Here is a 10,676-nt window from a genome sequence, read left to right as displayed (position 1 = left end):
GTTCTCTACACTAGACTGTATTGAATTAGCTGGCTCTCAGATCTCCAGTACAGTTCTCTATACTAGAAGTTACACAACAAATAAATCCTTTAACAGTTAAGCAATGATACCTGGCACTGCGGGCATTACTGGAGTTTGAGAACCATGTTACAGCTGTGTAATGTATGGCAATATCCTGACTGCATGGGTATTACTGCCATTAGAAAGGAAAATTCTACTCTCAAGGGCCAGAAAATATCCCTATTTGCGACTGACGTTTTTAAACCATTAGGTTTGTGGTATTGACTAATAAGAAAGAAAGAAATGGTTATTTAGACACATTTGGTAGCGTTTGCAATACACTGTAGTGTGTGTGCTGGAAGTTAGACTCTCAAAACTGAACCGAATGAAACGCATGGAGGCTGCCGCCAGTGTTTGCATGTCCAGGGATCGCTGTTGACTTGACAGTGTCGGTGTCAGAACTTGTGCGAGTGTGTTTTATGAGACAGCACCGAGGCGTGCAGCTGCCGCACACAATGCAATCCCACTGTATACAACAAGAAACTCCATTTCAATGAATCGATCGCACAGGCAAGCGCAATGCAATGCACGCTGCTGAAACGAACCGTGCATCCGTGTTGATCTGCATTATTTAATAATAATAATCATAATCATATTATTATTATTGTTATTGTTATTGTAACACAGGCTCTAATTCTTGGTTTTAATGTGCACTTCCTACAGTATCCAGTGTTTATAGCATGCTGAACAAAACAGCCATTTCCTACCCTACAGTAATGACGAAGACTCGAGCAATGCAAGCACTCAGGCGAGCTGTGAAAGGACGAACCGCGTTACAAATACAACAAGACTCACAGAACCACGGCACCGAAGAACGCAAAACCACTTTACTTACAGTCTCGACCAGGGCTCCGGGCTTCCTTCTCCTCTCTCTCACGCTCCCTCTCTCTTTTTTTCTCCTCCTCTACCTATCTGTATATCTGTGTGTCAGTCTCTCTGTCTCACTCTGCCCATCCTGGCTCGCGCTGCTCTCTCTCTCTCTCTATAACTTGTTTTTTTTTTTTTTTTTTCGCTACAAAGCAAAAGGAGACATGGTGAGCGTGGAGCGTCGTCTCTCAGCCCGACTCGGCCAATGGCGACGCCGCTCTCATTCGGACCGTGGCCACCCGGCCAATCAGACGGGAGCTTTCACACCCAGCCACATGAAAGTCTGTCTGGGCCAAGTCTGAGTGACGGGGTCTGCGGTTTAGACGGGTTTGTTTTTTTAAGGTGGCGCCGAGGAGATCAACCCCCCCCCCCCCCCCCGGTCTCTTTAAGTGTGGAGTAATCTCGAGTGGGGATGGAGTGGCAGGCGCCCCGAGTGGCACTTAGGGAAGAGCTTTTTTTTTTCTGCAGCAGTGAATTAAGATGAGTTTTGACGTCCGTGAAGTACAACCAAAAAATAGAGCAATATGTTCCCAATACTGTTGACGCGCCATTATTTTATTCTGTGTGTTTCTGTTACGTGTTTCCTATTTGTACCGAGAGAGAGAGAGAGAGAGAGAGAGAGAGAGAGAGAGAGAGGGAGAGAGAGAGAGAGAGAGAGGAGAGAGAGAGAGAGGGTTGGGGGAGAGAGGGAGAGAGAGGAAGAGAGAGAGGGAGGGAGGGAGAAGAGAGAGAGAGAGAGGGTTGGGGGAGAGAGGGAGAGAGAGGAAGAGAGAGGGAGGAAGAGAGAGAGGGAGGGAGGGAGAAGAGAGAGGGGGAGGGAGAAGAGAGAGAGAGAAAGAGAGGAAGAGAGAGAGGGAGGGAGGGAGAAGAGAGAGGGGGAGGGAGAAGAGAGAGAGAGAGAAAGAGAGGAAGAGAGAGGGAGGGAGGGAGAGAGAGAGAAGTGGGAGAGAGAAAGAGAGGGGGGAGAGGGAGAGAGAGGAAGAGAGGGAGGGTTGGGGAGAGAGGAAGAGAGAGAGGGAGAGAGGGAGAAGAGAGAGAGGGAGGGAGAAGAGGGAGAGAGAGAGGGAGAGAGAATTCAAAAACAAGCAGGAATCTCATCAATCACTAGAAATACTTCATGAAAAAGAAAAGCCACTGATACGCTGAAAACTCAATATTTTAATAATTAGCTACAAGGATTCTGCTAGTTTTTCATTGAAACATTATTTTAAAGAAAAGGGTAATCTTCTAGCAGCAGGGATGGAAATAAGACTCCTATTGCATAGCAGCTTAACCCATTCCAGGTTTTACTAAACGCTTCATTAGCCACAGTGTACAGATATCAAGCTCCAAGGGGTCTGATTAAACTCCTAGTAAAACCAGGAATGGATCACACTGCTATGCAGTGGGAGTCTGATTGCCATCCCTGCTCAGTACTGGGTATAGGGACCTATTCCTATGAGAACTGAATGGGAAGCAGCGACAGTGATAGGATTTGTGTATCGCAGTCAATGTGATAGTTTCGGCTCTTCAGATCTGTTATCACAAGCACCTCGATTATAAACCCACGTCCCCACTGGAACCTATTAACCTACACTTATAATATCGCTGAGAGTGTGGATCTGCACTCGGGGGTGTCACCGGCAAAGCATTCCAAACGTTTCAACCACAGCAGGTTCTACAGAAACCGATAAAGGGCGTTAATATCGGATTTTCATCTGTTTTTAATTCAGCTTTTAATGACTAAGAGTTCAGCGGCTTCAACAGCACAGCTCATTTTAACGTGACGTTTCCCTCTGATACAAACTACACAGTAAAAGTTTAAAATGAACCCAAACCGATTTATTATAAAGTTCAGGACGTTTCCTGATGTCCTACTCCAATTGGAATGCCGAAACATCCCAAACTGTTACAGGAGGCTGTGTGGTCCAGTGGTTAAAGAAAAGGGCTTGTAACTAGGAGGTCCCCGGTTCAAATCCCACCTCAGCCACTGACTCATTGTGTGACCCTGAGCAAGTCACTTAACCTCCTTGTGCTCCGTCTTTCGGGTGAGACGTAGTTGTAAGTGACTCTGCAGCTGATGCATAGTTCACACACCCTAGTCTCTGTAAGTCGCCTTGGATAAAGGCGTCTGCTAAATAAACAAATAATAATAATAGATCACAGTGAAATTGGTTTTGTAAATCATTTTTAAAAGTCTAGCATATTAATGTTGGTCATTCAAAATTATTTTTAGACTTTAATTTTCATCCGATCAGTGAACAAAACGATTTCTCACACTGTACAGAGATTACCATCTTGAAACAACTTCGGTCTTCTGTGCGACCCGAATATTACACTAGAACAGAACAAATCCAGCGACACGCGTTTGGACTGGAAGTCTTTTGAAATGTCTTGTAGCTGAAAGCGTCTTCAGTGAAAACGGTAGGCACTGGTATTTGCTCCTTTAGTGTTTCTAAATGCAGCTCTATTGAGTGTTTAACAGCTAGGGATGACGAAGATTAAGAGACAGTTTTATCACAGCGGTCGCTTGAAAAAAAGGATGAAGGAACAAACTGGAATAAATATCAAGAAATGAAAACAATATTAAAATCACACAAAACATCTTAAACAAGGAAATGAATGATCTTTATTGTTAATACATTATATACAATACAATTCATATTATTATTATTATTATTATTATTATTATTATTATTATTGCAGCTGTTCATTCACTAAGTAGCCCGAACCCCAGTTAAATCCAACACTGCTTCTTTAATATCATTGAACCGGGTCACTGTGTACAGGGTTAGGATGTCACACTTCAGAAGAATTGTGTTAAAAAAACACGAGGCGTGGCCTAATGACCTCTGACCTCTCCTAGGCTTTGCTCACATTCTTAATCACATGCGACGTCTCAGCAACATAAGTGGGTCAAAATCAGCACTGTGTTTAACACGTCCAATGCAGATGTCTAGGACTGCACCCATGCCTGTATGCGAACATGTGGAACCCCACTGAAAACGCTTTCCTGCTCAGAATCCCAACTTTCTGCTCCCCATTGGAAGGCAATGCTGCCCTCTAATGGCCCAAGGCAGCAACTGCATTCCGAATACCGTCCAGCAGGGGCTGCAATGGCATCAGTTTTGGTTTCTAGAGCTGTCTCAGTTCAGTTCACACAGGAAAGCAGCACTGTCCAAATCGCCAGGCTTTAAAGTGGTCGATTAATGAGACTGTCACAAGTTACTCTCCCCCAAGCTTGCATTTATACATCTCTTGCATGGGCTTATAAAGGAAACCAAAGCATTTTTACAGTACAAACTAAAGCACCGATTTTGCAATGTACCTGGTACTGGGAGCATTTCTCACAATGACAAGCCAGCCCTGGACTGTACCAAGCTGTGCACAGGGAGGGGGGGTTAGGCCATAGGCTGTACCAAGCGGTGCTGAGGCGGGGGTGTTATTTGCTATGTGGTGGGGTGGGGGGGTTGGTTAGGCCCTGGACTGTGTTGTTATTTGCTCGGGGATCGGGGGGTAAACACCCCTGCAGTCTCCAGCATGGTTTTCCTGCGCGCCGTCTCCTTGGCGACGTTGTGGTTTAGCCGTCGGAGACGCTCCTGAGAGAGAGAGAGAGAGACAGGGAGGGAGGGAGAAGAGGACAGGGAATGAGACTGCATCTTACACAGCAGCCTATATTTTTCAAAACACACGGTTCAAGATGATGAATTAAACAGTAGATCTAACTGTAAAGCGATGATCAGTTCTGACGCGCAGCGTACGAGGAGAGAAGCGAGATGAACAAGGAGGCTGCAGAGTCCGTTACTACGATTCTCAATGCTTACCTCTGAGTTCACTGCACTTAAAAACAAATCATTAGTCTGCACGGTTGCCGTAGTGATGAAATGTTTTATTTTTTCAGTTCCATACTCAAAAGCTGGAGCGTATCGTGACAGATCCTACGGCAATGGAGGAATCTGATTGGTTGGAAAGGTTGTGATGGTGCAGAATCATGGCTATACATTTAGCACAGTTTCACTTGTCATATAATACCCCACACCTCTCTGTGCTTTACCACGCTTCCCCTCTCACCTGTGCGTTCTGCAGGATGTTGTTTACCAGGACCACCCTCCTCCGTGCACTCAGCAGCTTCTTCACATAGGGGTCCAGGTCCAGCGCCACCTTCTGGTCTTCATTGATCCTGCACAGCTCTATAGAGAAAACGCAGCAGTGCAGGTCAGTTTGAACCATTCCTGGTTTTACTGTCAGTTTAATGAGACACGCCTGATCTTGTTACTTATACACTGGGGCTCGAGGTAAAACCTGCAGTGGGTGAAACTGCTATGCAATAGGAGTTGTATTTCCAGCCCTGTAGAGTGAGAGAGTGTGCGTGTGTGTGTGTGTGTGTGTGTGTGTGTGCGTGCGCGCGCACACACGCGCGGTCTGTCTGAGTCTACTGCCCAAAGAGAGAGAAGAGAGGAAGGAAACTTGGTGCTGTACACTACAGCATTGCAATACAGGGCTTACCTCATGATCATGGAGAGATTGAAAAAACAAAGAAAAGAACAAAAGAGCAGAGAGACGAGAGAGAGAGAGAGAGAGAGAGAGAGAGAGAGAGAGAGAGAGAGAGAGAGAGAGAGAGAGAGAGAGAGCAGAAGGCTTGGTGTTGCATATAGCTGCATGTTGTTACTGTGCCAATTAGAGGGGAATTTAGAGAGGGGGAGAGAGAGGCAGTGAGAGATTGAGAGATAGAGAGGCAGAGCGAGAGAGAGAGAGAGAGATAGACAGAGAGGCAGAGCAAGAGAGAGAGGAATAGCGAGAGATAGATAGAAAGAGGCAGAGCGAGAGGGAGAGAGATAGATACAGAGAGAGGCAGAGACAGAGAGATAGATACAAATTCGACCCCAATAACTACCGGGGCATCTGTGTGAGCAGTAATCTGGGGAAGGTGTTCTGCAGTATCATTAACGCCCGGATACTGGCCTTCCTTACCGAACACAGTGTCCTGAGTAAGAGTCAGATTGGATTTCTACCAAAACACCGCACTTCTGATCATGTTTACACCCTACACACCCTAATCAATAAACACGTCCATCAAACTAATAAAGGAAAAATATTCGCTTGCTTTATAGACTTTAAAAAGGCATTTGATTCAATTTGGCATAAAGGACTATTTCTTAAACTTCTTCAAAGTGGTGTAGGGGGTAAAGTCTATGACATCATAAAATCGATGTACTCAGAAAATAAGTGTGGTGTGAAAATTGGCAACAAAAGAACAGAATTCTTCACACAAGGGCGTGGGGTGAGACAGGGCTGCAGTCTGAGCCCAACACTGTTCAACATATATATCAATGAGCTGGCCACAGTGTTGGAACGGTCTGCAGCCCCTGGCCTCACTCTACATGACACTGAAGTCAAGTTTCTGCTCTATGCAGATGACCTGGTCCTGCTGTCACCCACAGAGCAGGGGCTGCAGCAGAGCCTGGCACTGCTAGAGCAGTACTGTCAGACCTGGGCCCTGACAGTAAACATGAACAAGACCAGAGTCATGATATTCCAGAAGAAAGCCAGATCTCAGGGAAATAAGTACCACTTCACTCTAGGTAACACCACCCTAGAGCACACCAGCAGCTACACATACCTGGGTCTGACCATCAGTGCATCAGGGAGCTTTAACCTGGCAGTGAATGCACTAAAGGAGAAAGCACGCAGGGCTTTTTATGCCATAAAGAGGAGGCTCTACAATATAAATCCCCCCGTCAAAATTTGGCTCAAAATTTTTGAAAGTGTAATTCAGCCAATTGCTCTCTATGGCAGTGAAGTGTGGGGTCCAATCACCAACCAGGACTACACAAAATGGGACAAACACCCCACAGAAACCCTGCATGCAGAGTTCTGTAAAAACATCATGAGATTACAAAGAAAAACACCAAACAATGCATGCAGGGCTGAATTAGGCCTTTATCCATTGATTATTAACATCCAAAAAAGAGCATTAAAATACTGGATTCATCTAAAAACTAGTGATCCAAACTCACTCCATCATAAAGCCCTGCAATACCAAGAGCTCAGCCCAGAAAAGAGTCCCCTCGGCCAGCTGGTCCTGAAGCTCACTGAGCTGAGCAACACTGACATCAGTCAGCTTCAGGACAGCACTGCAAAAACAATTCCAATTAGTGTAAACCAAATTATAAAACACCTGAAACACTCCTATCTGGACCATTGGGATACAAATACTAAAACACAAAACAAACTAGAGTGCTATCGGACCCTAAATAGAAATTACACCCTGGCAGAATACCTGGTAACTGTCAGAAACACAAAGCAGAGGCAGATCCTGACCAAATACCGGCTCAGTGACCACAACCTGGCCATTGAAAAAGGCCGACAGAGGCAAACCTGGCTGGCCAGGGAGAACAGGCACTGTGGTCACTGTGAGACAGGAGAGGTCGAGACAGAGATTCACTTCCTGACACACTGTGAAAAATATAAAAACATAAGGGACATTTTCTTCCCCAAATTCTGTGATTTAGTCCCAGAATTCCCAAAAATGTGTGATACCCAGAAGCTGTCAATCCTGCTGGGGGAAGACAAACACACAGCCAGACTGGCTGGTCAATACGTGGAGACCTGTCATAGCCTGAGGGACAGACCGTGAACACGTCACACTAGAGAGGGAAAAGAGAGAGGGAGGGAGGGAGGGATTCTGTTTAATATAGAAAGAGGGAGGGAGAGAGGGAGGGGGTATTGTATAATTGAGGGAGGGGGGATTCTGTTTAATATAGAGGGGGGAAGGGGGTACTGTTTGATATAGAGGGGAAGGGAGGGATTCTGTTTACTGTATTAATATAGAGGGAGGAGGGATACTGTTAGTATTAAGAAAAATTCTTTGTCTGTATATTTGAGTTGGTTATGCCATGTATGTGCTTTGGCAACACAATTATTTTTATTGTCATGCCAATAAAGCCAATTTGAATTGAATTGAATTGAATTGATAGAGAGTTAGGCATAGCGAGAGAGGGAGAGATAGAGAGAGGCAGAGGGAGAGAGAGAGAGAGAGAGGCAGAGCAAGAGAGAGAGGGAGAGCAAGAGAGGCAGAGAGATGATAGATAGAGACAAAGAGAGGGAGAGCGAGAGAGGCAGAGAGATGATAGATAGATAGAAGCAGAGAGTGAGAGAGAGAGAAATAGAGAACCAGAGAGAGAGGCAGAGCGAGAGAGTGGGAGAGGGAGAGGCAGAGCGAGAGAGGGAGATAGAGGGAGGTAGAACAAGAGAGGGTGGGTGGGGTCTCCTACCTGAAGCCAGATTGTCAATGTGTTCCCGCAGCTCAACTTGACTCTCTCTGAAAAAACAAAAACGCCAGGCGCACACAGTTAACAACAGCAAAACCAGAACTCACTTCCGGGTTCATGACAAGGACAGGACAATCAATCCCATGGTTCAATCGTGCGATCCCATGACTCGATCACTACAGGCAGCAGAAGAAACAGACTTTTCTGCAATTCCTAATTCTGTACAGGAAATTTAAGAAACAATCTATAATTCTGTGACCTTTGAAATCGATTTTGTAATTCTGTTATGCTACACACACTGCTGTGCAAAAGTCTCAGACATGTTGCATTTTTCTACTCCGATGCATTCTGAGCATCAGCAATTTCCTCAAAGCCTCCGCTAGTGTTTTCTGCTATTATAAGAATTGCTGATCTGCAGCCAGGTTAACAGGAACGATTAAACAAATTCAGATTACTTTGCTACAGAATGAGAAAGTACGATAGAAGTGTTTTTGGAATGCTGTTTTTACAAATTACCAAATACTGTACTAGCTCCAGTGTTTTGACTTGCAATACTTTCCTCTGTATCCGTGTGCGTCCCTGTGTTTCACTCACACACACACACTGATGTTGCCCTGAAGTTAATAACGCAACTAAAGCCCTGTCCACACTACAGAACCGATCTGAAGAACCGTGCTCGAAACCGCTCTAATTAATCCAGCTCAAAGCGTCCACACTGAAGCACCGTTTCATGTTTAGTCAGTATCCCACCATGCACTGTATTTGTATTTTAAAATAACGTGTTATGCCCGATATTAACAGAGATCCATATTGCATAAATGAAATATAACAAGTACTGTAGAAAAAGTAAATCCGAACACACACACACACACGCACGCACGCACACACACACGCACACAAGTAGGGCTTGAAGTTTTCACGTTTTATTTTTAATCAGGTGGAGTCCCTTTAAACAAATTGAGCCAATTCTGTTTTATAATTAAACTCAGAAAAAGCTGTCAATTACAAAACAATCTTTGTTTTTACCTTCATATCTTGCCTGAGCCTAATTCTGGTCCTCTTAATTATATTTCAAACAGAAGTGACACATTACGTCATTTGTTCATCCCCGACCCCACTTTTAACTCGCATTTCATTTTCGCAGTCGCCTAATTTAACGTTGTGTTTTTGTTATTTTCCCCACTAGTTTAAGAGAGATGTCCTGACAGATTTTTTGAAGCATAAAAATGATTACCTAGTGCGGAGTGGACACTGACAGCAACTCCTTCAGACGCCTGCTCTTCACTAAACATACCACAAAGCATTTGGGATATTGGAGGATACACAAAAACATGTATTTCGGTATTACAGCGTCCACACTTGTGATAAACCGCACGACCTGATGCGATCTAATAAGAACCGGACTCGAGACTACCTCCTGAGGTGGTATCGAGAACGGTATTAAATGCTGCTGTAGTGTGGACGCAAACCGTATTTAAGAACATAAGAAAGTTTACAAACGAGAGGAGGCCATTCAGCCCATCTTGCTCGTTTGGTTGTTAGCAGCTTATTGATCCCAGAATCTCATCAAGCAGCTTCTTGAAGGATCCCAGGGTGTCAGCTTCAACAACATTACTGGAGAGTTGGTTCCAGACCCTCACAATTCTCTGTGTAAAAAAGCGCCTCCTATTTTCTGTTCTGAATGCCCCTTTATCTAATCTCCATTTGTGACCCCTGGTCCTTGTTTCTTTTTTCAAGTCAAAAGAAGTCCCCTGGGTTGACATTGTCTATACCTTTTAGGATTTTGAATGCTTGAATCAGATCGCCGCGTAGTTTGTTCAAGACTGAATAGATTCAATTATTTTAGCCTGTCTGCATACGACATGCCTTTTAAACCCGGGATAATTCTGGTTGCTCTTCTTTGCACTCTTTCTAGAGCAGCAATATCCTTTTTGTAACGAGGTGACCAGAACTGAACACAATATTCTAGGTGAGGTCTTACTAATGCATTGTAAAGTTTGAACATTACTTCCCTTGATTTAAATGCAACACTTCTCACAATATATCCGAGCATCTTGTTAGCCTTTTTAGCACCGGCTTAAATGCAACTAATCCGGTTTAAAGGCATAGTGTGGACAGGTCCTTAGACAGCAGGTTCTCTGTCTGCAGCGGGATTGAAACTCATCGGTTTGTTGTGATGGGAGATCCCGAAACACATCACGGGACGCCCGACACTTCTCACCAGCTGAGGCCCGTCCTTGTTAAACTGCCTGACAGATTTATTTTGAGACCGAGTTGCCCCTCTTACCTGACGGCGTGAACGTGCAGGTCCAGCTGCTGAACGGCCGGTTTTAACAGATCCAGCAGACCCTCGGCAATAGCATCTTTACCGGAGGGAGTTTCAACCACCGCCAGAGCCGACATTTTTTACCCCCCCAGGAAGAGCGGCGGGTCGCGGGAAATGTAGTCTTTGTCGCTGCCGGAATGTAGTCCAAACCGGCGAGCAGCACAGAAAGGCGT

At 44.9% G+C, this 10,676-nt stretch overlaps 1 protein-coding gene across 1 annotated transcript; it reads right to left on the bottom strand.

Moving 5' to 3' along the window:
- Positions 1–3,512: 3,512 nt before the first annotated feature.
- On the bottom strand, positions 3,513–10,624 carry snapin (SNAP associated protein). The gene is made up of 4 exons (XM_034916523.2): positions 10,465–10,624; positions 8,181–8,227; positions 4,978–5,096; positions 3,513–4,505 (listed from the first exon to the last, which is right to left on the bottom strand). The coding sequence occupies exons 1-4, from the start codon at positions 10,578–10,580 to the stop codon at positions 4,401–4,403; spliced, it is 387 nt and encodes a 128-aa protein (XP_034772414.1). The 5' UTR covers positions 10,581–10,624; the 3' UTR covers positions 3,513–4,400.
- Between the last annotated feature and the right edge of the window lie 52 nt (positions 10,625–10,676).

This window comes from Acipenser ruthenus, unplaced genomic scaffold, assembly GCF_902713425.1.
Source record: "Acipenser ruthenus unplaced genomic scaffold, fAciRut3.2 maternal haplotype, whole genome shotgun sequence".
NCBI lineage: Eukaryota > Metazoa > Chordata > Actinopteri > Acipenseriformes > Acipenseridae > Acipenser > Acipenser ruthenus.
The sequence above is the reverse complement of the archived record's forward strand: the minus strand, read 5'-3'. Positions and strand labels throughout refer to the sequence as shown.

Bases quoted from the DNA above. Each gene is read 5' to 3' on its own strand.
- snapin (XM_034916523.2), bottom strand. From the start codon at position 10,580: ATGTCGGCTCTGGCGGTGGTTGAAACTCCCTCCGGTAAAGATGCTATT. The intron at 8,228-10,464 runs GTAAGAGGGGCA...TTGTTTTTTCAG, and splicing joins CTGCACGTTCACGCCGTCAG to AGAGAGTCAAGTTGAGCTGC. The intron at 5,097-8,180 runs GTAGGAGACCCC...TTTTCTCTATAG, and splicing joins CATTGACAATCTGGCTTCAG to AGCTGTGCAGGATCAATGAA.